At 35.7% G+C, this 27,655-nt stretch overlaps 3 protein-coding genes across 3 annotated transcripts; 2 read left to right on the top strand and 1 right to left on the bottom strand.

Moving 5' to 3' along the window:
• Positions 1-4,607: 4,607 nt before the first annotated feature.
• Positions 4,608-6,704, top strand: LOC145130539 (uncharacterized). Its single transcript, XM_079065321.1, has 6 exons — positions 4,608-4,616; positions 4,812-4,841; positions 4,893-4,922; positions 5,005-5,321; positions 5,422-6,148; positions 6,270-6,704. Exons 1-6 carry the CDS (start codon positions 4,608-4,610, stop codon positions 6,702-6,704), a joined length of 1,548 nt encoding a protein of 515 aa, XP_078921447.1.
• A 75-nt stretch (positions 6,705-6,779) lies between these two features.
• LOC145130538 (uncharacterized) lies at positions 6,780-7,589 on the top strand. The gene has a single exon (XM_079065320.1). It carries the CDS (start codon positions 6,780-6,782, stop codon positions 7,587-7,589), a length of 810 nt encoding a protein of 269 aa, XP_078921446.1.
• A 1,713-nt stretch (positions 7,590-9,302) lies between these two features.
• Positions 9,303-11,765, bottom strand: LOC145133557 (uncharacterized). Its single transcript, XM_079068488.1, has 3 exons — positions 11,354-11,765; positions 10,577-10,724; positions 9,303-10,445 (listed from the first exon to the last, which is right to left on the bottom strand). The coding sequence occupies exons 2-3, from the start codon at positions 10,716-10,718 to the stop codon at positions 9,454-9,456; spliced, it is 1,134 nt and encodes a 377-aa protein (XP_078924614.1). The 5' UTR covers positions 10,719-10,724; positions 11,354-11,765; the 3' UTR covers positions 9,303-9,453.
• Positions 11,766-27,655: the final 15,890 nt, after the last annotated feature.

Genomic DNA, 27,655 nt, shown 5'->3' with positions numbered 1-27,655 from the left:
TTGGAAACCCTAATTTTTAGGGTTTGGGTGGTATTTAAGCATTGTAACACCGTAAATTTCCAAACAAAATTTTCATTTAAAGCCACATCAATTTCATTAACACAACCATAAAAATCCCTAAATATCGAGTTATCAAAAACACATGTTCTTTAATTGTTTAAACACAATCCAGGATCCACAAAATATAAACTCTGTCTCAAGCGTGTGTACAATCAAGTCGGCGCCTTCCCGCGATCCTGAGAAGTACCTGAAACACATATCACATAACACGGTAAGCACGAAGCTTAGTGAGTTCCCCAAAATACCACACATATCTCATTAGCCTCTCATAGATATACTCAGATAAGACCCTCCGGTCAATGTGTCTCAGTGGGACCCTCCGGTCCCACAACTCGGGTGGATCCTTCGGTCCTAACTCAGCAAGCTCAGAATAATACACAGCATAAATCACATAGACATAATGCAGAATATCACAATACTTAATATAAGCACATAAGACCCTCCGGTCACACAGGGTTACCACACTAGGTAAGTATAGTGAGAAGACTCACCTCGTAAGAAATCGGATAACCTCGAACTCAAATCACCGGCCTAGCCTCCGCCTAATACATACGATAATTATCTCTAATTAATAACGGCTCTCAAAGAATCTAGACTAAACCCTTCTACAAACTCATAGAAGGATAAAAGACCATTTTACCCTTCCATGGCCTTAATAGTCCACAAATTGACCAAACCCTAAAAGTCAACTAAAAGTCAACAGCAGTACGTACGCCGCGCGTACAAGCCCTCTACGTTGGGCGTACTCCTTCGCCATGCACCCATCGGGGATTCTCGACCCTACGTTGCGCGTACTGGGATTACGCTCAGCATACGTCCCAGTTTTGTTCTTTCTACTCATTTGGTCTTATTATGTTAAATCTCAGATCTCAGATCTGGACTCCCTAAAGGCTCATACTCCATAAAGTTTGTGACTTTAAGCCTTTGCATGGCTGAAAAAGTCACAAACACCAAAACTCTCACTCTCTATTCTCAAAAATGCTCATATCTCATGCATGGGGTGGTTTTTGACGTCCAAGACTCCATTTTTATGAAACCACTCCATTAAAACACTCAAAGGGACAAATATTAGGCTCTGGAGTTCCAACAACTCATAAAGCTTCAAGCTTTGGGACCTAAAACCCTAAAATGGACCACATAAAGCACAAATCAAAAAGGATGAGAAATCTTTGAGCTTTATACCTCTAACTGAAGCTCCAACCACAGATAAGCTCATATCCAAAGCCTGGACTCCTACTCCTTCCTCTTCAAAGCTCCTTCTTCACTCCAAAGAAACCACAAGAACACTTAATAGCTCACAAATGGACACACAAGCTCAAGGGACGAGAAATTAGGGTTTGAGAGGGTTGAGGTCTAGGAATGGTGGCCAGAAATGAGGCCATCATATTCTTTATATAGGGACACACCCTTAATTAGGGTTTTCACTTTGGGCCTAGTACGCCCAGCGTACTAGGTGACTTCTGCGTCAAAAACACGCATATGAGTACGCTGAGCGTACACACGCGTACGCCCTGCGTACTCACTTACCACCTTTTCTCTAATAAAGGGCCAAACTTGACAATTACCAAAAGAACAAGGTTTGATGAGGTATACCTGACTTAGGGATGTTACAAGCATCTTTATGGCCCCATTTCTCTTCACCTAATCAGCCTCTACCCTCTCTTCGTGATTTGAAACCCTAGATGTATCCTGTGAAGCCATTTCAAGCATTAAAGAGTGCGTTTGTGTGCCTTGAAGAGGAAGGAAGAAGATCAAGCTCAACTTGGAGAAAGAGGCACCTTAGATATAGGATTCACCTTTCATTTGCAAGCCTTTCAAGGTATAAAGCTTGAACCTTTGTCTCTTAATCTTGTAGATCTAGTCATGGGGGTTTTATGTCATCTTTTTGGTCCCAAAAGTCTCATATTGAGGATGGCATGTTCTGGACGTTTTGAGTTGTCCTTTCAGACCCTAGGATGGGTCATTAGCCATAAAATTGAAGTTCCTTTTGTTAGTTTTGCTCCATGCATCTTGTAGCAGGTCTTAATGGACTAATACCTTGTGTTAAGCTCTTATTAGGCGTGTAAAGTCATAAAGTTGGAAAATTTATGAATCTAGGGTGTGTTTTGGTCATGGATATGAAATATGGGCTTAAGTGCTTAAGCCATTTAAGCACTAAATGGAGTTTGGAAGCTGCGAGGGTACGCCTCGCGTACATGGGACTATGCCCCGCGTACCCAGTCAACCACCCCGATGGTGGTCTTCTGCGAGGCTTCGCGTACGCTAAGTGTACCTCCGTAGTACGCCCCGCGTACTCACATGGGTCAGCCTTGTTGAGTTGACTCAGCTCGGTTGGCTCAATTGACTTAGTGGGTTTGACCAGTGGACTTTGACCGAGTTTGACCAAGTTTGACCTTGAAGGTATTTTGGGTATTTTGGGATTTTGATGGAATTGTTTATTTGATGGAAATAAGTATCGGTTAGAGAGCTGAGATTCGAAGTCGGACCTTATCAGTTTTGTTCAGTTTGCGAGGTGAGTTTTCCTCATTGTACTTTTGGGTCGAAGACACCAAGGCCGGCCCTTTTGGATTGTTATCCTGGTTTATCGCATGTTGTATGTTGTAGTGATATGTTAGATCTGTATCCTGATATATAGGATGATGGTATGCTTCGTGATATGTTAGATCTATATGACTGTCTGTATATGCTAGCTAGGGTTTGATATGGTATATGTTGATATGTGATGGTATGTTGGGTTGAGGCGGTCCTGCTATGTGCTCAAGGCCAAGAGACCCAGGGCGTCCCGGATAGACTGCAGGCCAGTAGAGCATACCAGTCAGGCCGAAGGCCCGGAGAACTTTCCAGATAGGCTGAAGGCCCGGTGAGGCGTACGAGTCATGTTGATGGTTTACCAGATAGACTGTAGGCCGGTGGGGCGTTCTAGTCATACTGAAGGCTCTGTATGCATGTTGTTTGTTGTTATTATTTTTATTATGTGTTGTGTTGGTACTTTGGGGGAAAATCACTAAGCTTTGGGCTTACAATTTTGGATTATGTTTCAGGTACCTCAGATGATCGCGGGAAGGCGAAGGTGTGATCGTGCACCTCCTCGCGTTTTGATTTATGATTTTGGGAAAACTCTGATATTAAACATGTTTTGAAAACTAAATTGTAAACAATGATGGTTTGTGGATTGGTTTTAAAAGTTTAAATTTTTCATGAATGTTATGGATGTTACGCTAAGAATATAAAAACGAAAAATGCAAAGTAAAAACGAAAAGTAAATGAAAGCGATAAACCAAACCAAGGGTTGCCTCCCAGAAATGCTTTTTTTACTTGGAGTCGTTAGCTTGACTCATTTCCTTGCTTAAGTCTTCTGTTTGCATCTCTAGGACATCATAACATAGTTTAGAATATTTTAGAACCTTGTAAATATAAAGATCATATAGGAACGATCTAGAATAATCGATAAAAGGTCGGAATATAGATCCTTCCTTTGAGGAGGTGTAATAACCCTATAAATAAGGGTAGAGTCATTTGTAGCAAACCATCAGAAGTTGCTTTGTAATCTCTCAAGGTCTTATAATACGAGTTCTCTTTCGTTTTCATTTGTAGTAACTCTAAAGCTTTAGTCTCTTGATTTCCAAGTCATTAGTACATCTCAAGGAAGCATAGTAAGCGTGACTTAGTCGAAGTAACACTAAGTAGTACATGGTTATTGAGTTGTCCCATGACAATTTTCTTCAAAGACTTATGTTTCTTTTGCATGGGGCCAAAGAGTTTTAAAGAGAGGGTTAAATATATTGTATATGTATGAGATTTACGTCAAAGAGGGTGTGTGTAGGTCATGGACGTTGTACTATGAACTATGGAGAGAAGGAAAAACAATTGTTGAAGGGATATAAACAGGGGCGGTCCTAGCTAGGTGCCCGGTGTGGCACCGGCAACACCTAGCTTCCACACACGTAGTAGAAAAAATTTCGTTTTTTTTTAAATTTTACCTATTGTGCCACTACGTAAAAAAAATCGTGCAACTACTAAAAAAATTTTGTGCAACTAGCCAACTACATAAAAAAATATTGTCACTGTATCGGGAATTACCAAACGAAAAAAAAAATAATAACGAGCCCAAATGCCCAATGTTTTAATCAATTATTGTCTAATAGTCCAATTGCCCAAAGCCCAAAATAAAACTTAATTGGATAAATTAGCAATTGGGCTAATTGCTTGTAAAAAAAATAGCACAATCTTAATTAATTGAGTGTTAACTTGAGTTCTATCGGTAGAAAAAAAAATCACGATTATAGAATCCAAAATTCGACTACTCGACTTCCTGATTTGCGTGATTGCGTCCAAAAAACCTTCGACCAATCGACCTTCGATCGTGCCTTGGCAGACTCGTGACCTCACAATCGTTCATGACTTGATCGTTTTGATTGTTGGATCGATCACAATCCTTGTCTCCTTGATCGATTTCAACAATTCTCTTGAAGACTTGAAGCATTGAAGCAAGTATCGACTAATCGACCCTTTGGCCTTTTCTGTCTTTTTTCAATTTCTACACTACAATGAAACAGGTAAGTTCTACTACCAATTCATTAAGATATTTGAAATTGATATGTTTTTTAGAAGTTATTGATTGACTTGGGTGAAATTGATTTGTTTTATTGAAGTTATATTGTTTGCTTAGGTGCAATAGCTATGTTTTTTATTGAATTGATTGTTTGATTAGGTGAAATTGATATGTTTTATTGAATTTATTGTTTAATTAGGTGAAAGCAACTTGTTTTATTGAAGTCATTGTTTGATTAGGTGTAATTGTTATGTTTTTATTGAATTTATTGTTTGATTAGGCGAAAGCAACTTGTTTTATTGAAGTCATTGTTTGATTAGGTGTAATTGACTAATTGTTATGTTTTTATTGAATTCATTGTTTGATTAGGTGTAATTGTTATGTTTTTATAGGTTAAACTAAGTGGTTTTTTTACCAAAAGACAAAGACCTAATCCTAATGAAAGTGGTGAAGAATGTTCCCAAATACCAATCACCAATCAATCAATCCCTTCCGTTTCTAATCCTAATGCAACTCCACAAACACCAATCACCAATCAATCAATCCCTTCAGTTTCTAATGCAATTCCACAAACACCATGCTCTAACCAACCTAATGATAATCTTGACTTGAAAGATCTTCCAAAGGACCCGATGGATAGGCCATTGATTACAAGTTACAAACCAAATATAAGAGATGATGTAAGAAGTGCATATTTGCTTCAAGGACCGTGTCAAGTAAGGGCACATAAGTTTCCTAAAAAAAATAGGTGATAGATTTAGAAGATTCGTTCCTTCATGGTTTGATGACTTTGATTGGTTGGAATATAGTGTGAAAAAGAATAGTGCATATTGTTTATATTGTTATTTGTGTGGGGACCTCATGGGACAAAAAGGAGGGAGAGATGCATTTGTTTCCCAAGGTTTTGATACTTCGAATAAAAAAGATGCATTTCGGACTCATGTGGGTGGTGTTGATAGTTTTCACAACAAAGCAAAAGAAAAGTGTGAGTTTTTAATGAGGGAAAAACAAGCTATTAATGTAGTCTTGAGGAGGCAAACCGAAGCAGAGGACCATAAATATAAAGCTCGGTTACGTGTTTCTATTATTGTTGTTAGACTTTTATTGAAAACCGGTTTACCGTTTCGTGGTCATGACGAGTCGGTTAACTCGGAAAATAGAGGGCTTTACATTGAAGTGTTAAAAGCCATTCGAGAGACTAGTGAAGATATTTTCAACAATACTTTAGAAAATGCTCCTAAAAACAATCAACTTATTTCCCCTAATATTCAAAAAGAACTTGTGCAATGTTTTGCACAAGAAGTACTTTTGAGTATTCGTGAAGAGATTGGTCAAGATGTTTTTGCTTTACTAGTTGATGAATCTAGTGATGTTTCAAAAAAGGAACAAATGGCTATTGTTTTGCGTTATGTCGATAGTCTTGGCTTTGTGAAAGAAAGATTCATAGGACTAGTGCACGTGAAGGATACATCTTCTTTGACACTCAAAAACGCCATAAATGAAGTACTTACAAGTAATAAGTTGAGTTTTAGTCAGGTAATTTATTCTGTACTTTTTTGTTATTTCAATTTAATTTTATATATATATATATATATATATATATATATATATATATATATATATATATATATATATTAATTGTTTTAAATTTTAATAGATAAGAGGACAAGGTTACGATGGGGCTAGTAATATGCGGGGGGAATTCAATGGTTTGAAAGCTTTGATATTACAAGAGAATGACACGGCTTTTTATGTACATTGCTTTGCACACCAACTTCAATTAGTGGTTGTGGCTGTAGCAAAGAAGCATGATGGTGTTAGTGACTTTTTTGAGCAAATTTCATTGGTGGTTAATGTTGTTTGTGCCTCGTGTAAAATAAAAGACTTACTACGAGAGCAAGCAAGAGAAAGGGTGCAAAAAGGCTTGTGTAGTGGTGAACTTGAAACCGGAAGAAGGTTAAATCAAGAGATAACACTTGTTCGAGCGGGAGAAACAAGATGGGGTTCACATTTCAACACACTCACAAGTTTGATGAAGTTGTTTGCTGATGTTCTTGTAGTTTTAGATTTTGTGAAAGAGGATGGAGGGTGATTGGCAAACCGTAAACAAGCATCTGGAATCTTAGCATATTTTAAATCATATGAGTTCGTGTTTTACTTACATATGATGTATGACATTTTACACCTCACGGGTACATTGTCAAAGCAACTTCAAAGAAAAGATCTAGACATTTTAGAAGCAGCTTCGATAGTTAGAGGGACAATGGAGGCATTGCAATCTTTTAGAAACATAGGGTTTGCTAGCATTTTGCCAAAAGTATCATCTTTTTGTCAAACACACGAAATTGATACTTTAGATATGGAAGAGTTGTATATTGGTGCGAGAAAACGTAGGACTACAAAGACTAATAGGTTTCATTTTGAGGTAGAAATCTTCAACATTGTGGTAGATATGCAACTTACAGAATATCGGGATCGATTTAGTGAAACAAGCACCCAATTACTAGAATACATGGGTGTTTTGAGCCCTTGTGATTCATTTGCACAATTTGACAAATCAAAGTTATTGAAGTTGGGTAAGTTATACAAGTATGACTTTGATGATTCAGATATGATAGACCTTGAAGGACAACTTGAGATATTTTATCACTCTTGCATCAAAGATGAGCGCTTCACTAGTTTGAAAGGAATTTCCGACCTTTCTCGTTTGATGGTTAGTACGGGGAAGCATCGGTCTTATCCTTTGGTTTATAAGCTTTTAAAGTTGGCTTTGATATTACCCGTAGCAACCGCAAATGTAGAAAGATGTTTTTCAAAGATGAAGCTCTTGAAGACCGACTTGCGTAACAAAATTGGCGATGAATTTTTGAACGACACATTGCTTTGTAATGTCGAGACCGAAGCACTTGCGAAAGTTGAGAATGAAAAAGTAATGGAGCGGTTTCAAAAGATGTCTACACGAAGAGGACAAATTTAAATTTTAATAGATCGTTGTTATATTATGTTTAACCAGAAAAAAAAAATTGTATTAGATGTTTTATATTATGTTTGACCGGATTTTATTTTTAATGTTTTATATTATGTTTGATCGGAAAAAAATTTGTGCAACCCCTACTACTAATTCCTGCATCCGCCCCTGGATATAAAGGTGGACTATGGGTGTGTATGGTGTGTAACAGAAAAAAAATCAAGATCAAAAAACTCTATCGTAACTCAAGTTCAATATTAATTCCTTGATTTTGGGAACCACAAGAGAATCAATATTAATTCCTTGATTTTGGGAACCACAAGAGAAAATAGGAAAGAAAGAAGGAAACACATATGTGTTATAAATAAAAACCCAAAATTGACTTCAATGGTGCCTTAACTTTGTTTAAAATTTATTTTCCCTTACAATATAATAGTCTTTTATTTTTTCCATTGATTGATTGATCCAAGGGTTAAAATGTTGGTTCTCTGGTTCTATGGATAATATTTTGTTATATATATATATATATATATATATATATATATATATATATATATATATATATATATATATATATATATGTGTGAAGTGTGTGTGGGTGTGTGTGCACGTGTGAATCTAGTATATTTGGTTGTTTTGTATGTTAATCACTCACTAACTAGTGATTTCTTTTGTTTTATAACCGATAAACACAAGTTTTCGATGTCTTCTAAAGCAATCCCAAGTACAACCCCTTACAGCATAGATGATAGAGGATTATTTTATTTTTTCATCATCTAGCTACTATACATGTCTTTCTTACTTTGTTTCATCTTAGTAAAAAGTATAAACACCCCTAGCTGCCGAAATTCAAGTTGAAAGTACGTTGTTATTAGTTGAATGATATGGCTTGATGTTCAATTAGGTTTAAATTTGATTATTGTTGTTATTAATTGTTAATATATTTTTTCAAGTTAAAAGCATGTTGCTATTAGTTGAATGTTATGGCTTGATGTTTAATTAGGTGTAAACTTGGTTATTGTTGCTTCTAATTGGCTTGATGTTTAATTACCCGGATGCTCTTCATCATCTTTCACCGAGCCTCTCTGAAAACGTCACTTGGTTGTTGCCTACGTTCTCAATCTCCTTGATTTCTTTTTTTTCCTCTACCCATCTTCGATTAGATATGAAGGAACCCACAAAATTTCTAATTCCAATTTATGAGCAACACAACTAACGGAGAGAAGAATTTTGGTTTTCACCCAATATCTCTGTTATGTATCATTATTCATTTTGACTAAAACGACCATTCCATAACCTAATTTCATAATTTTGTTGTTCATTAACTTCGATAAACTCTGTGTTGCTTATTTGTTGGTAGTTGTGAGCTTTTATAAAGATCATATAAAAAGTTGCTAGATGAAATGCATATCAAATATTTGCTAAAATGCCTTAACGATACCATAGGAATTTAGGAAGCATTCTTACAAGTGACGAACATTGTTTTTCTCTTGCGAATGTTATACTCATTAACTCATATATGTATCAGAGAAGAATTTTCGATGATAATGAATATGTGTTCATGAGATTCAGAAAAAGTATGTATCCCATCATTTTAGATGGGACACAAAGGGTACAAAGTTACAAGTTTTGTCCCATACACATTCCTCCTAAAACACCACAAACACAGTAAAAGACATGACACATGTCACGTGATCTAACTGTAACTCAAACACAACACCGTAATGCACTTGTGGTATAAATTAAAAGATTTTAGCGAGCAATTTAAGATCGAGGGGATAAAACAAATCCTCCATATAGTTCGTATCACAAAATTAATGTACAAAAAGCACGGGGGGGGCTCTTATATTAGCATCTGAAAAAGGTTACCTCATTAAGTATTCTTCCCGTTTTTTGAGGACCCAAATATTTCTTCGATCATACTACAAGTCGGCAACAGATCAACACCTTTCGTTGAACCCATGGTGGAGTACGGCGGATCCCAATGTAAATACGATTCCGATCTCAACCCACCACCGTTTACCTTTTCTTGCTCGCTTTCACTTACAGTCTTATCGTCATGTAAATCGCCGCCATAAACACCGACGAGAATATCTCCATGGTCATCGCCGTCTTCACCGAAAGGTCCGCGTTTACTTCCCCACCATTCATCGTCGTCGCTATCAATTTCTAATAAATTCGATCGGTTTTGAACAGCGCGTCTACGAAGCATGAAAACGTTGAAGTAATAACTTACCAATTCCTTCTTTGTTCGGGATCGGAATGCAATCGAGAGTTGTTCCCAGAATCGGCGACCTAGAGAAACGGGATTAGAGTAAACCACGTCTTGAAAGAGTTGTTGTTCTTCGTCAGTCCAGTTATGCGATACTTCTTCCCCCATTTCGTGTAACCCTAAATCGATGAATTTGTCAAGCCCTAGAGAGTTTTTTAGCTTCAATCGGACTTCATTGATGTGTTGTTGAACGCATCGGATAGAACCGGAATCCAAGCATTTACATTCTGTTTCACTCGGAGGTGAATTGACAATTACGCCTAATGAACTTTTCTCTCGATTCTCAGAGAGATTCCTCGCTAAATCTGGATCAAAATCAGGGACATCGGCTTGATGATCTGGCCCAATTGGAACCTGTTTTCTGGGAGAATTATTCAAAATAGATGAATACGTATCATCAAAATGAACTAGTTGTCGTCTTGGCATGTTGAATTCGAAAAACTCAGGGAAAAGATTCGAGGGAAACACAGGGGCGGGAATGTTTTCACGTGAGTGTTCACTGGTTTCAAACTCGTTCGCCATTTCTGTGACAGGATTGAGCTTCTCGGTTTTAATGGAGTCGCCTGTTTGGAAGAAGGTAGCTCCATGTTCACCTACACCATTTTTAACAAAAAGGTTTCTTTTATCAAGATAATGAAATAGTTCAAAGATCTTTTGATGTGTACCCATATTATATTATATGGTGTAAGAATTTATATTTTATAAATTATATTCCTCTTTTCACCTGTAATCCCAAGATTGTGAGATGTTTCAAGAGTATGTTTATCTTCTTCTCCAAATGGATCAGGTTTATTCCCATTTTCAAGATGCTTTGGATGCTTTATAAACTCCTGAAGATCCTCATCAAAAGGTCTTTTGGTTCCCATTACAACCTGAAATAAACCATAAACCATAATGCCCATGAGACTAAATGACCATTTTATCCTTAAGTTTCAAAATAGACCATTTTATCCTTGAATTTCAAAATAATATTCATCTATTAAATTAAAGGAGGGAAAAAGAAAGAAGTACAAATAGATAAAAAGTCAACTGGACTTTTTATAAGATTAAGAGGAGCTTGCTGTAAATAAAAACAATGTGGGATAAGAAAATTTGTAATTGATCTTCAGAAATTGGTATCAAGAAACAAGCGTTGCAAAATAAATTTATTAACACTTGTAACTTTAAATCACAAATAAAATACTACCATTTTTACATATTCATAAACTTCACTTTTCAATTGTAATCGAGTTAAACTTGTCAAGTACACATAATTCAAGCTTTTAAGGAAACTAATTGAGTAACGAGAACTAAAAAAAAAAAGCAAAAAAACAATTTTGAATTATAAAAGAGTTAAACATGCTAGTTATACTTAATTTCAGGTTTCCTGCAATTAGATTGAGTGAGGAGAAAAAATCCCTAATTTTTTTCCTTGAAAACAAACCCTACATATTAACTTGTGCCTAAATCGACAAATTTTCCATTAAAATTAAGGAAAAGTGTAATTAACAAGCAAACTTACCGAATCCCTCGATGAATTTTGCAGAAAGGGCGAGTTTTCGTAACACGAGCGCTTCGAGAACCCTAGAATGTAAATTGGACGAAAAAACTATAAATTAAGAACCGTCGACGTAGGTTAATTTACAGGGATTGAAGGGATCCGATAATAAAAAGGATCGGTGGAGAAAAATCCTCAATCTGAACATCGAAGAACAAACCCTAACCCTAAAATTTAATAAGATAATCGAATTGATCAAAAACTTGGATCAATCGATAGCGGATGGTAGAAATTAACAAATAAAAAGATCAATTTAAGAGGGTAAATGAATAAATAAATAGAAATTGAAGCTTGATCTGAGAGAGATTTCGAAGAACACGATGAAAAGGGGGAAATGGATACGGTTCTTGATTATTGAAGACAACATAAGCGGTCTGGTTGCAAAACCGGGTTCGGAAATAAACCAACTTTACCTCGAGAGAAATAAGCCGATGACACATGTACATCATGTGTTGCATGTTCTTTTGTTTTTTTGTTTTATTTTCTTTTTGGGTTACATACAGTTACAAAAGTAAAAACATTTGTACAATTTTTTTTCCAATATATTCTTTTAAATAAATTTGTTTATCGGACTATTAAAGTATCATAAAGAAATATAAAAGTAAAAAGGAAAATTAGGGGCCGGGGGTTTGGATCGTTCAACATATTAATTTTTCTGATCAATTATGTATCATTTTAAGCAACAACTTGAAGGTTTGGATCGTTTAACATATCAATTTTTTTCAAAATTAAAATATATGTAGGAAAAAATGAAAAAGTTTAATGTTATTTTCACCCACAAAATAAATACCCATGAACCCGAAATTTCCGATGAAAAAGTTTTAAACGCAACAAAAAATGAGTATCGCGAAACATCATAACATGTAAGATTTTCATTACGAGGCGGGTTGGAATACTTTTTTTTAACAAAAAAACATCCTTCTTTTTTTAGAATTTAAGTACTTTTTCTAGTCTTCGTTTATCGTTTGTAGTATGGTTTATTTAGTTATTTAGTTATTTCGTTTATGATTTAATTTATGTTATTGTAGTGTGGTTTCAATTTATGTTATTATAGTGTGGTTTTTAATTTAATGTTATTTTTAATATTGTTCAATAATTTTTTGGTTTAAAAAGAGTATAAGTTAATTTAAAGATTACAAAAATTAAAAAATGTTATGTTTTATTTTATTTTGATTTTTCTACATAACTAAATTAAAAATAGTGATGTGGTAAGTGGGTTGCATGGGTTGTGAAAGATGTTATTTTTATGTGTTGTTGGTTGGAAAATATGGAAGAAAGGAGATGGAGAAAAGCTGATGTGGAGCTAATGTGACGGTGGTCGGGTGGTTTTCACTCCTACCACCCTTAGGAACTTGAACTCTCTCATTGGAAAGAACGATATCCGATAGGAAGAGGAAGACGATAGAAAATTGGAGATTTTAAGACCTTGATTCGTTTTTGAACAATCAATCCTTATGAATCGTATATTTATCACTAATGTTAACTCTTTAAGGAACCTTCTTCGTTTAGTGCTTAAAATGAAGAGGATGACATTGAATGGATGAATCCTCATGAATCCTTTTACAATCGATCTCTATGAGAGATTTAGTGTATATAATGTGTTTTACAAACAATATCTTAATACCCTACAGTCGATCTCTGGTGGAATGATCATGCCAAGACTATGGGAATTGACGCTACTTATGTTATATCTTGGGAAGAATTAAAACAAATGCGCATGGAAGAATACTATCACGGGAATGAAATACAAAAACTGGAACAAGAATTATAGAACTTGACAATGAATTGAGCTATAACTATAGCCTACACATAATGACCTCTCAACTCTGTGTCCGATTTTTGTAACTTCGAAATATAAAAAGATTGAATGATGCATTTGGGTTCTGGTCCCACAAATTCAAGGAATGGTTACGTCTTCAAAACTCACAGTGCCAATGGATTGGCCTACAACTTAACGGATCATGCGATCCATCAAGGAACCTTGAATAAGAAGGTTGATACTATAAAGACTGGGATAACAAGAGGAAATTTGATGGTGATTCCACGGGAAACTCAAGACGATCTTAATGTAGACAAGTACTACCGAAACACAACACCTACAAAAACACTAAAACAAGTTTTGGTGGAAACCGAGGATGTTTTAAATGTGGTAGATCTAGTCATTTCATCAAGGATTTCCCGAAGCTCAAGAATCAAGGAGGAAATGCTTGTGGCAGCGCATTAATAATCGGAGCAAAAGGACGCACACCAAGACTCGTCAGTAGTGACTTGTACATTCCTCATTTAATCGTAAGTCTTATGATCAATATAAATCTTGTTTATCAAGATATATGAGATTTGCATCACTGGGTGATGTAAATATCTGTTGGAATTAGTTCACACTAATAGACCATTCGGATTAACCACTATGCATGATAAGGAAAACTCCGAACATGAGCCTGGAACCCTTAAGGTGTTCAGAGCTGTCATAAAACGAAGTTAACAATCAACTAAGCAAAAGAATAAGATACTTAGATCCAATAAGGACAGTGAGCATCTTAGTCAAAACTTAATAGATCATCTAAGTAATTGTGAAAGAGTTTCACAAGCTGTCTCAACCCAAAACATTATCTACAAGAAGTGTAATTAGAAAGAGAAACAACTATTTGATTGATTTAGCACTTGATGAGTCTACCAAGAGTTTATAGATTGTACCATGAATAGTCTTGCAAGATTCCTTGGTCTTGGAGTAACAAATAAGGTTTATGAGACACTCTATGAGATGTGGAGTAAGGGTCCATCCCTCACTAACACATACGAAAGTCTACGATTATGAGGCTTACGCTCATCGTGAAGCGCTACATAATCTAAGACTTAAAATAGAAATGTGGCATCTCGTTGAAAATCCCAACAAGACTTTTGGGTAATTTTTTTACAAACATTTTGATGTTTGTTGCTCGAAGGGAAGTCTTCTAAGAGAGGGAGCTAATGTCCAAAAGAGCTAGTGGGAGCCATAATGATCTTGATAAGATTCAAGAATAAATCAACGAAGAACCTAAAGTTGGCCCTAGCATTTAACTCAAGGTTGAATGATATATTAAGGAAACTGAAATCCTTCCAAATCTTACTAATAGACTTGATAGAGGATGTCATAGACCTAGTTACATAAAATCTATATTACTGATGAATATGAGTATCTAGTAAACAATAGTCAGAGTATGCCATTTATCGAAAATTATGGCAGTCCCTAATAAGTTGAAAGATAAAAAAGGATATGGAGAGCGAGATTCAGTCCACGTATGCTTGAAACTTGGTTGATCAGATACTTCACCTAAAAATCGTAAGTGTTAGTGAATCTCCAAAAAGATAACAAATATGGATGGAAACAAACACATAGTCAAACCAAGATAGATTGTGAAGAATGTGTAAGCTTATGAAGTTCATTTATGAAATGAAATGAGAATCTCACATAATTAGTTACTTTGTGTCAATAAGAGAATTTAAGTAGTTTGAATTTCGAAAAACGAAGGTAGCTAGTAAGTATGTCAAATCCAGTAGGAGCAATTAGAATCCTTATTTTAATGAGACGATTCAAGGAGTTTGAATTTCAAGAAACAAAGATGAGTCATGTATGTGCCAAATCTAGTGGGATCACTCTTGTCACCCTTGCAATGTATATGGATAATACACAACTCATAAGAAACTATGTTTTAACTTAGCACGTGTAAAAACTTGGCTTAGCTTGGGAATTGTTTAGCCTTGAAATACATGGGAGAAGCAACACACGAACATAACGTAAGGATCTATGGAGATAATCTGAATGATTCAATAGATTAAGCTAAAGTACATAAAATCTTGAGGAAACTCGAGATGCAAAACTCCAAGAGAGTTCATGCTTATAAAATATGGCATGGCACTGAACAATGCTTATTTCTTATTTTTACTATTGAGCTAAAAGGAGTGAGTCGTATCCTACATTCTTATGATAATGGGATTGATCATGTATGACATGACATATACTACATCTGATAACTCGTATTCCTTGAGCATGACAGGTCGAATCAAATCAACTTGGAAAGAATCGACGAATCAAAACCATGTACCTTATCCACCCTGGTAGCATCGATATGTATATGGATTTGAAACCATACTACTGGTGGCCAACGATGAAGCTCGATGTTGCTAAGTATGTAGTTGAGTGTGTGACATGCGCAAGAGTCAAGACTCGGCATCAGAAACCGTATGGGAAATTGGAACCATTACCGGTACCCATAGGTAAGTGGGAGGACATTACCATGGATTTCGTGACCAAATTGCCTAGAACGAAGGGAGGTCACGATAAGATTTGGGTGATCTATGACAATTAGGAATTTCTTGCGCTAGAGATTAGCATCGACCAATGATGATAATAGAACTTTTTCATATTGAAGGAAAAATGTGATCAATTAGATAATAATAGAGTAAAAAATGAGTGACCAAAGAGTTATATCACTTTTAATAATGGTCTGTATATTTGGAAAGTTCAAAACAAAATGATCCCAAGGATAAAAGTGTTGCGAAAATCTGACTCCGATTGGAGGAGTTATGATTTTATAAAAGATAAAAACCAACTGCGTTAATAACGCTATTAACGTCAAAAATGGAAAAGGATATAAGTGTTGCTAAAATCTAACTCCGATTGGAAGATTTATAATTTTATAAAAGATAAAAATCAATTGCGTTAATAACGCTATTAACGTCAAGAATGGCATATATAAATCGGTTGAGCTTTGGATAACATCACTAAAAAGAAAATCGTAGTACTCTGAGAGATATGGACTTTGAAAGGAAAAATGTCAAAAACGGAGTTCGTATGAAGGAGATATGATTTTTATAAAAATATAAAATACGGGTTAAAAATAAAAGTTAAATTTTGGCAACGCAACCTTAAGGAAAGTTGTAGTACTAGCAGAGAGCTACACAAATATATAAAGAGAGTAAGAAACAAGATTCATATAAGTAAAATATGAATTTTTATAAAAGATTTAGAGGTGCACGTCAAGTGCACGCCATGCTCGACATGCACGTCTAACACCCAGATTCGTTGAGATTAGGGAGACGTGGACCATCAGAAGTGTGACATGTGGCAAGCTCTAGATGGAGCCACGAAGCAAGTGCACGTCGCACATGAAGTGCACCGCATGCACAACCACTATAAATAGAGGTATTCATGTTCTGATTTTCTCATCTCAAACACTCTCTATATCTCTCAAGCTTTTTCGGAAGTTCTCTCAATGGCGCGAAGCTTCGGATGCAATACCTTTGATGCTTCATAATACACTACTAAAGTGAGTATACGACCCTTATTTCACTATTTTAAATGTTTTAGGGGGGAGGAATACATGCTTATCAAAATGATTTATCAAATTATATCTATAACTATAAATATCGATCGTTTTATAAAGATTAAAGCCTTAGGATAATGTAGCTATATATACTATACCTAATTGTAAGCTATGATATTATGCCTAAGAGTTATGATGCCCGATAGTCTAGGAAGAGATAATACCTAGATGTTATTAAGACCAAATCCCTAGGATAACATAGTACCTAGAAGTAACGTTTGTCAAATATAGGGATATGCATTGTACCTAATCGTTACTCTGCCCAAATATCCTATTTTCAAAATAACCATAAATAGGGTGTATAGATATGTATTGCAAAATAAAACACACAGACACACACAGACGCACACATACACACACACACACATATATATATATATATATATATATATATATATATATATATATATATATATATATATATATATATATATATGTGTGTGTGTGTGTGTGTGTGTGTGTGTGTGTGTTTGTGTGTGTGTATGTGTATACAAAATAATTATGAGATCTAAAAGATACAATTATCAAATGTAAAAGTAAAGGAGTTTATATTATGATAGTTATAGGAAATATCTAAGAAAGATAAAAGATAAATACATAAGGTTAATGCATTAGTGAGCTGTTAATATTCATCCAATAGCCTTGATTAAATTCGGCTTCCCTGATACCTGTAATCGTTAATCTTGCGAGAGCTAGAAAGATATGTATAGATCTATACGGGGACTGACACCCCCACCTGCAATTGTTAGCTACACTCCCAACAGGATAACTTTCTTATTAGTCATTATTCAACGTCCGATGAAGCGTCGTGGCGGAGTAATCATTAGTCAAACAACGTCGATTATGGGGCCTCATTGTAATACATTACAAACACCTTAGAGATCTGACTACCATTCGGGACGCCTTGGAGTAGTAGATAAAATACGTTAGGTTTGTTAGATATCCTACAAAGATAGTAAATTAGGAATAATAATATATCCTAAAAAGATAATAAGATAGGATCGTTAGATATCCTCCAAAGATAGTAAGTTAGGGTTGATAAAATACTTTAAGAAAGGTTTTTCTAAAAGAAAAGGATTCTTAATTTAATACAACCAAATAAAACTAAATAATATAGTATTAGTAAAATATCCTAAAAATATAAGAAGCGATATAACCAAACATAATAAACTATTAAGTTAAGAATCATAAAAATTTCTAGAAAGTTTCAAAAGGTGTTTATTATACTTTTACCTCAAAACCTGTGAACTCACCAACATCAAGTTGACGTTTTCAAAAATCGTATGTGTTCCTAGGATGTATTAGAGATCAAGTCAGGAAAGGATTATCAGTTTGAAGACTTGTAGATTTTTGTTTAGATAGGTAATTATGATTGACGCTCTGTGATTTGGAAAATCTATGTACCGTCACCACTCGGCATTTCCGCCATCGGTTGGAGAGGGTGTGACATGATCGTAGACCAATTAACGAAGATCACACATTTCATAGTAGCCATTGATAAATGGTTTATGGAATAGCTCGCCAAGGCTTACGTGAAAGAGATAGTAAAAGCTCATGGTGTTCTCTTAACGATTGTGTCACACTGTGACAGTCGTTTCACCTCTAGATTTTAGAAGGGATTACATGAAGAAATGGGTACGAAGTTGTGCTTGAGTACAACCTACCATCCACGGAATGATGGTCAAAGTGAAAGAACAATTCAAACATTGGAGGATATGTTGAGAGCATGTAATCTAGAATTTCAAGGTAACTGGTATGAGCAACTACCGTTAGTTGAATTTTCCTACAACAACATTTACCACTCGAGCATTAAGATGGCACCATATCAAGCACTATATAGACAGAAGTGTCGTATGTCGTCTTGTTGGCTTGAATCCGGAGAGAAACAATTTATGGGTCCTGAGATTATTCATCATACCACCAAGAAATTAAAAGCGATTAGAGAAAGAATATTAGCAGCTCGTAATCGTTAAAAAGAGCTATGCTGACAAGAAGATACAGTCGAATACTTTTGAAGTCGGAGACCAAGTGTTGCTCAAAGTCTCCCCATGGAAAGTGCTTATCATATTTGGAAAACGTGGGAAGCTGAATCCAAGATTTATTGGACCATTTAAAGTGCTTCGGAGAATCGGAAACCAAGCTTACAAACTAGAGTTTCCAGCTGAACATGAAGGTATTCACAACACCTTTCATGTTTACTACTTGAGGAAGTTATTGATATGATTCTACTTACGGAATTAATAATCAATGAGAACAAGAGGTTGATTGAAGAGCCAGAAGCAATTTTTGACCGTAAGACGAAGAAGTTACAACATAAGATGATTGAATTAGTGCTTGTGCGATGGAAACATACGTCTAGGCCGAACTTCACCTGGGAGACAGAAAGTGAAATGGGGAGTCATTATCCACATCTATTTTCTAATGCATGATTACGGGAAGGAATCATCCTAAGGTGGAGATAATAGTAACGCCCGCGTTTCTCGCTAGGCATTCGTTATAAAAAGATGTATTTACGTCGGTCAACGATTGTAACCATTTATGAATAAATGAAAGAGAGTTATTTGGGTATGTGTAATTTGTGTGTATATAACGTTTATATAATAACTGAATAAATAAGGCTGAAATACACTTTAAGAATAACAAATTAATTAGGATGAATAATCTAAACTAAAGTCATAGTAATCGTAAAAGCGAACTCGTGCATATTAAGAACGCCTAAATCTGACTTTGTATTAGGAAGTTATGATTTTTCGAATTTTCAGCACAACAGTGTGCAACACAAAAATCGAAATTTAGATCAGTTGATTGTTAGCCAAAACAATGTAAATGAGAGTTGAAGATCTCGTAAATACCAATCCGTCAATATAAAGATAGTCGAGAACGAAGATTGTATGAAAGAGTTATGATTTTTATACAGAGTTTAACATTCTAAGCCTCTATAAAAATAGGATTAAAAATAAATTGACAATTAGCCGACGGAGTCTAAATAAAAGTTTTAGTACTTGTCGATGGCTACACGTGGATATAAAGAACGTCGAAAGTAGAGCTTGTATGAGAAATATATGATTTTTAGAAAAAAATGAAAATTTGTACGTGCGCAAGGTGCTGCGCGCACTGCTTCTAGAAGGGCGACGCAGACCACCATTTTTCGACATGTGGCACGAAACGGGAGGAGAGTCGTAGAAAGAAGGCACGACGTGCCCCTTGTATACATGCGACGTGCCTCCAAAAAATCCCTATAAATAGCAGCCTTTGTTGCTCATTTGCTCTCACACCCAAGTCTCTTTCTCTCTCAAAAAATTTAGTCCCTCTTGAGTCTGACTTTCCCTATATTTTTTGAAGTAATTAGCAAGACTCTGAGTCATCGGAGAGTCCAAAAAATATAAGCATTCGGGTTGGAGTTATGTCGGTGAACTTTTCGTACTAAGTTAAGCTATACTTATTATGCTTTAGGTGTAAGTGTGTAACTTATATTTGTATTCATAGTCGTTGTTATGAATTTATAAATAATATTTATCATTGATTCAAAGTCATAATACTGGTTGATCTACTTATGGAAATGATGACAATGCTAGATTTAGTGAGGTGTTTAAAGTGAGATTTCCAAACAATATACTTTATATACCAAACGGACCATACCTCCGATATGATCTTACCTGATTATTACTTACTTGATAGATCTTGATGTAGATATTGTGATTATTGAGGAATCTATACTATCATTAGTTACAAGGAATATAAATACTAAGACTTAGTGATGTGTATACCTAGGTCATATCAAAGGAAAAGCTAAGACGTTTGGCGAAGTGCTGCCTAAATCACAAGTCATCCGCTTTAACAAGTGAGTGTATAGTTATTCTCATCTTACACATCTATATGAAGTATTTAGATGATTAAATGTCATATGTTCTCATTATATGTATATGTGTTAGATGAAATAATATTTTACTTGATTTTATCGCGTATGTATTTTCATACTTACAATATATTGGGTAGCGAAGGGTGATGAATGATAAAAATGATGCGGAGATACCATGACTACTATAGTACCATCGTACTATCGATGTAGTCATCTAACAAATTATATGTCACACCCCTGGCCGGCAGTCGAAGGGTTGGGATGTGCAACATTAGGATGTTGGATCATAGTTATCAGATACATTGAACAATACACATAGATATATTATAAAACGTTACTTTTATTTATAAAAACGATTTACATAATTGTTTGATATACTGGTACAAGATAAATAAAAAGTAGATAATTAGTGAACAAATACTTCTAACTGCACTCTTGATGATTTTCCCAAAACACCTTCCACTTCCTGTATTCATCGATTGCACTAACTGATGATATACATAGTCGATCCTCACATCTGAGGCATACATTACCTCCTTGGTCATCCCAATCCTCTACTCCAGCATCTCAGTATGATTATCCATCGTCTTGATCACTAGATGTTATGCCCGGATCTCTGCATGTGTCACCTCTAAATGATCGTACACATGCAATACCTTCATCTTAGAAATCTATCGATCTCCTCTAAATACTAAATCCTACTGGTTAGGCATCTGATCTCGCTCCTCCTTCATCGAAATTATCATGTCCGTATTATGTACGGTGTGAGGAACTATTAAAGATATTGCCTCCTCCAGAGGGGTCTCATAGCCAGAAGTTGATGGTCGAGCTTTAGAGGACTCCCCTACTTCGTAATGGAACCCAATGTCGTCTTCCTCTTGCCATTCCTTAACCTGTGGCGTCCACTGATAAATATGACATGAGCTATTGGATGGTAGTGGGGATGATGGGGGCGATGCAAACCTTTTCCTTAAAGGAATAGGGTTTTATTTCCTCGGGGTAATTTTAGTTTGGGGTCCCGTGATGTGTAGCCTAAAAATTCTACTAGAAGGCGGAGGAAGTGATGGTAGGACCTCCAGGGATATTGTAGTGGCGTTATCAACCTCCTCTGGCTCATACTTAGAGTTTGGTTCTGAGTAATCAACGTGATCAAACTCCTTACTGGTGGAATCGTCTCGAGAGGCCTCAGAGGTATCTGAACCTGTAACACCATCAATCTCTTCATATTCGTCATCCTCAGTCGGCTCCTCATCTGAAACCAATGGTGAGATTAGTGTTGGGACCTCTGGTAGCTGTGTGTCCTCAGATTCCGTCGAATGGGGCACCACTTCCTCCTCCTCTCGGAGGGGAACCGTCGTCCAAATCCCCATATCAACCATGGTACTCCGGTAATCCTACATAATACATCACATGATATATGTTTATAAGAGATGACATGAGAATAAATAAGTACAAATAATTTCCAATTAATAGTATGTAGTAGATAGTACCCGTATCGCATGCGACTCCCTACGTGGGATATGTCGTATATATGACTCGGAACTAAACCTTCAATCTAGAATCCTCAAGCAACTTAAAGCTAAGTCTCCATTATAGTGACCAAATCTCCAATCCAAGAATTGTCAAGTACAGTTATTAAGTCTTCAATCCATAAATCCTCAATTATAGCTACTAAGTCTTCAATCCATAAATCCTCAAGTATAGCTACTAAGTCTTGAATCTAGAAATCATCAAGTGTTTATTTTGCCAACCACCGTATCTAATTTCAGTCATGCGTCGGTGATCGAGGTCATTGTCTTAATAAAAAATAAACCAACTAACCTACATAGAGAGGGTAAGTCGGGTCAAATCCACGAGGATTTTGTGGTCAAACTTTGTGTTATAGTAATCAATGAAAAAGAAATAATTATCACAATTATCACGAAAAGATTTAAACAAAGAGTAAACCAACAAGCTTGGAAATTTATTAATTAAAATGAAGCTTTCAATGAGAAAAGTAAGGTACTCTCGGTTCATTTGTTGAACATTTCAAATTCACACACTTTCTTCCTTAAACTCTAGTTCAATTATTTAAATGCAATCGGGGTTCGTTATTTTGTAAAACATAGTTTTGGGTACACCATATGTTCATTCAACTAGTTGTCTTACTCCCTAGGTCTAATTGGATTAGGAACAATTAGTGAATTGGCAATACGATGTCTTGCAACTACCTGATTACAATATTAAGCATTCAATATCACAAGTTGGAATAACACATGTGGATTCAACCAATTGTCTTTGTTCCTAAACTACTTGAACTTGGAACAATTGGTAAGTTGACAATGCACTATTTTAGTTATGAAATCAAACAAATTCATATAACCCAATTTCAATCATTATCACCAAAAGATCATCATATGAAACATAAAATAACAATTGAAACTAACTAGAACCAAGTAATGATCAAGTGTGTTCATCCAAAAGTCCTAAACACCCCCGAAAGTAACATAATGGTTTAGCCTTCCATTGAGCTCACAAAATAGTAACTTGGATGAAATGAATAAAATGCATAGTAGAATTCATAAACAAACTTAAAATCATCTAACAGTTTTAGCCTAATGATAATCAAAGGATGAAACAAATAAACCTTGGGGAAGAAGTAATTGTTTCTGAAAATTACTAGAATTGATAAGATTCACCGGTTGAATGATCTTCCAACGTTGTTTGATGATGAATTGAATAAGATCTCGTCGTGAGTCCGAATTGAAATGGAATGTAATTGTGTTTTGAAATATGATTCTATGGGTTTAAAAGCCTAAAAATGCAAGTAAGAACTTTGATTTTTGGAAGTGGTAACCCTAAAAATGAGTGCATACGTCCTTATTTATACTGTGTGACAAAAAATTATGAATCTGAGCGATTTGGGACGTTGGACATCCTAGGAGACGTTTTAGACACATGTATAACGCCTAGGCGTTCTTCATACGTCTTCGCATGCTTTCTGTCAATCAGAGCTCCAAAGCTTGAGATATGACCAAAACAGTGAAGAGTGGTCAAATTCCCCAAGAACATTTTTCTTCATAACTTTACACAAATTGTCATCATGTTTGTTAGCTTCTTTTTGCTTGTTTTTATTACAGGTTCCAGCTACTTTTAGATTATATAAGTGCCTAAACATAATGTTCAACATTCCATCAAAGTAGTGCCATTCTTGGGAAATCACACATCAATTCAATAGATTTAATACGATTTATTATGTTATAAATATAGACCGATCAGTCAGTCGAACCATAATAAAACTTAGTTGCGCATTCTAGGTCTAGTTGTGGTACAATCATTGTACAATACTAACTCTAAATATTGTTTTTGACCTAGAACCATGAATTTATGATTTACATGGATTCTTTCTGTGATAGTTAGATGTGTTTATAAGAGTTTATATATAACCCTGTGTCTGAAGTTTTTGTTTTCTTAAGTGTATTTTCTTAATTTTTGGTTTTGTACTTCAAGACTATCAAGTAAGGATCAGTCAGGTAGGAAAAGTCGGAGGGTAGTACCATTTTAACGTATAGCCATTATGAAATCCAACAACTCAGGTGACAATTTCCGTTCTTGACACCTCTCCCGTAAGTAGTCTATCGGTAGGGTAATTAATAATAATACTTTTATTTATTATGTGTAAGGGTTAAACCTAATTAGAGTGTAAGCCCTAGGTTATAGTTGTAGTTCCTAAGGAATTACTAATTCACTATAACGAATAGCTTTGATACCAATCTATCACACCCCCGACCGGCGGCGGAAGCGTCGGGTTGTGCGACGTTAGGATGTTGGATCACGGTTATCAGATACATTGAACAATACATAAAGATATATTATAAAACATTACTTCTTTTTATGATACAGTTTACGTAATTGTTTGACATACCAGTAAAAGAAAAATACAAAGTAGATAATCAATGAACAAATACTTCCAACGACACTCTTGATGATTTTTCCAAAACACCTGCCACTACCGGTATTCATTCTACTGAGAAATGCATGTGGTTTTAGAAGGTCAACATAATGTTGGTGAGTTCACGAGTTTTTATACTTAAAAACGTTTTGTATATCTTTTATTGTGTAATATTTTATAGGTACTATTATTTTACTCATATTGCTTCCTTGAGTTTGTATAAGATGTTTACTTAACTCGCTTCCTTGAGTTTGTGTACGATGTCACTACTTTTTAGGTTTTTCCCTTAGTAGTTTTATTAGGGCTAAACAAAGTTACAATGAGTTCCTATAATAGATCTTATGACCGTTGAACCTCCCTGAGACGACGCTTCATGGGACGTCGCCAAAGTTTAGAAAGTTGTGCATGTTATGACTCGACCATCAAGGTTGTAGCTAGCAACTGTAGTTGTGGGTGTCAACCACGTATAGATCTATACATATCTCTCCCATTCACTTAAGATTTAATGATTATATGTTGAGGTTAGCTAAAGGTTATTTAGCCAAATGATGAATAACGTCTCATTTAACAACTCTTTTCGTGTAGCCGTATCAGGTACATTGCTTTCCGTTGTTATCTTTAGTTGTACTTTATATATATATATATATATATATATATATATATATATATATATATATATATATATTGTAACACCCAGTTTCCAGAACGGATCGGTTTAGGGCATCAAGGAGTCAAAGGCATGGTCTTTGGATGAAACTGAGTGTCACAACGTGACAAGTGATTAAATGAAAATACATATTCATCTGATCTCACGACGTGAGACATAAGGCCTTAAGACGTTAGAACTACTACAGCCCAAGCCCATGATCTTTTAGGGTTTCCTTCGTATTTAAGCCCCTCTAAGTCATTTCTAGGGTTCATTAACAGTGTCCTTCATCCTCAAACACAGAAAAACCTAACCCTAGCCTCTCCTTGTAATTCTTGAGCATTTTGTGGTGTTTGGTGGCTTGAAGAGGAAGGGATCACCTTTGGAGCATAGATCCAGTGTAGAAGCTTCATTTGCATCTTCTAGCAACATCTTTGGACCTTTATGAGTAACCAAGATTCAAGCTTTATGATTCCTTGTTGCAAGATCTAATGTTTTTTGCATGATTATCCATATTTAGATGAGTTAGAGTGTTGGGACTCCATAAAGTTAGAAACTTTATGGGTCATTAGAGTCCCTTGGTGATCATATGTGGTGGATCTAAAGTTTGGGTGATGTTTGAGCTCATGCTTGAGTTTTTGACCTCCTTTTCTTCGTAAATACCCTAGTTTGAGCTCAAGTCTTGCATTGGACATGCAAGACCTTAAAGCATCAATTTTTATGGTTATTGGGGTGTTAGGGACCCTTCTGGAGGAGATGGATTAATGGCTTAATGGATTAAGGGGTTTTATTCATCAAAATGTCATTTAGACAGTTCTCACGACTTGAGACTATGCATGTCATGTCGCAAGGGTTGAAGGATTGCAACTATCTTGTCTTTTAGTGGCTCATGACGTGACCAATAGAGTGCCACGTCGTGAGGGGTCGTTGACCATTGACTTTTGTTGACTGCTGACCGTTGACTTTTGACCAGTTTGACTTTGGGTCAAACTTGAAGGATTTTGGCTATTGATTAAGATTCTTCCATGTCTTGGTGCAAGAGGGCTCATGGGAGTAAGCACTACAGAAAGGGAAGTGCGTCGCAGTGTTTTTGGGTTCTTCATTTTAGGTGAGTTTTCCTCATTGTACCCGTGGGCCGAAGGCACCAATGTCGGCCCACTAGTTTTGGTTATCATTTAATAGAGGGATGCCTTATGGACTATATGTAGGCTTTCTTGCCTATTCCTTGTTTGGTTGTGGCTCTAGAGTAGGAACATCTGTCCGGGTGTGTATCTCACCTCTGGATGCATGTGGTTTTGCATTCCTTGGAGTTTTGGTTATGTGTCATTGTGTATAGGATGTTGTTGTGATATAGTGATTTGATATATATATATATATATATATATATATATATATATATATATATATATCCTTGTGTGTTAGTATGCATCAGTAGTGGTATGTTGGTTAGAGTACTAGTAGGTTGATTATCGACTAGCAAAATGTCGTAGGGGCTATATGTAGCCATGTAGGATAGCTTGAGAACTCTTGATCTAAGATTTCTTGCTTGTTCCTTGTTTGGTTGTGGCTCTAAAGTAGGATCATCTGTTTGGGTGGCTATCTCACCTCTGGTTCCTTATGGTTATGCATTCCATGAAGAGTTGTCGGTAGCGGAGCAGTGGGTTGTGACTGGTTTAGTAGGCGGTAGTGAGCTGTATGATTGGTAGTTGCATGTATTTATGTGCCTACTTAATCTCTTGTTTGTTTATATGTTGACATATTGTGGCAGTTGAGGTTGAGGCGGTCCTGTTATGTTCTATAGGCCAGGAGACCAGGTGTGAGCCGACGATAAGTCGTAGGCACGCACGCTCGTGAAGAGCGGATGGGTTGAGGTGGTATACCAACATCCACATGGTAATCCAGTCTGATGACTGTAGACCCAATATGCATGCTTGTATGTGTTCTGATGTATGCGGTATTTTGGGGGCTCACTAAACTTTGTGCCTATCCAGTTGTTTATGTTTTCAGGTTCTATCGATGATCGTGGGAAGGCGAAGGCATGACTGTACATACTCATTATCAACATTGAGGATTCCACGTCTATTATAATACTCTGATTTTCGACCAATGTAACTTGGAATAAATGGTCTTTTCTTGAAATAGATTTATAATTATGAAGTTTTACCTTAATAAAAATGAAAATTTTTGGTTGTGAAAATGGGACGATATATATATATATATATATATATATATATATATATATATATATATACACACACACACACACACACACACATATATATATATATATATATATATATATAAGTTAGTGTAGTTTATTCCTGTAGGATATTCAAGCATAGTAACAACTAAGTACAATGCTATCCCAAAAGTTGGTTAGGGTAACAACTAGGTAAAATGTTTTCCTAGTGAGATGGCAAGCTTAACGACTAGGTATGATGTTATCTAAAAATTTTAACCAGGGTAA

Source organism: Lactuca virosa, chromosome 8 (genome assembly GCF_052849685.1).
Source record: "Lactuca virosa cultivar CGN04683 chromosome 8, Lactuca_virosa_CGN04683_v6, whole genome shotgun sequence".
NCBI classification, from domain to species: domain Eukaryota; kingdom Viridiplantae; phylum Streptophyta; class Magnoliopsida; order Asterales; family Asteraceae; genus Lactuca; species Lactuca virosa.
The sequence above is the reverse complement of the archived record's forward strand: the minus strand, read 5'-3'. Positions and strand labels throughout refer to the sequence as shown.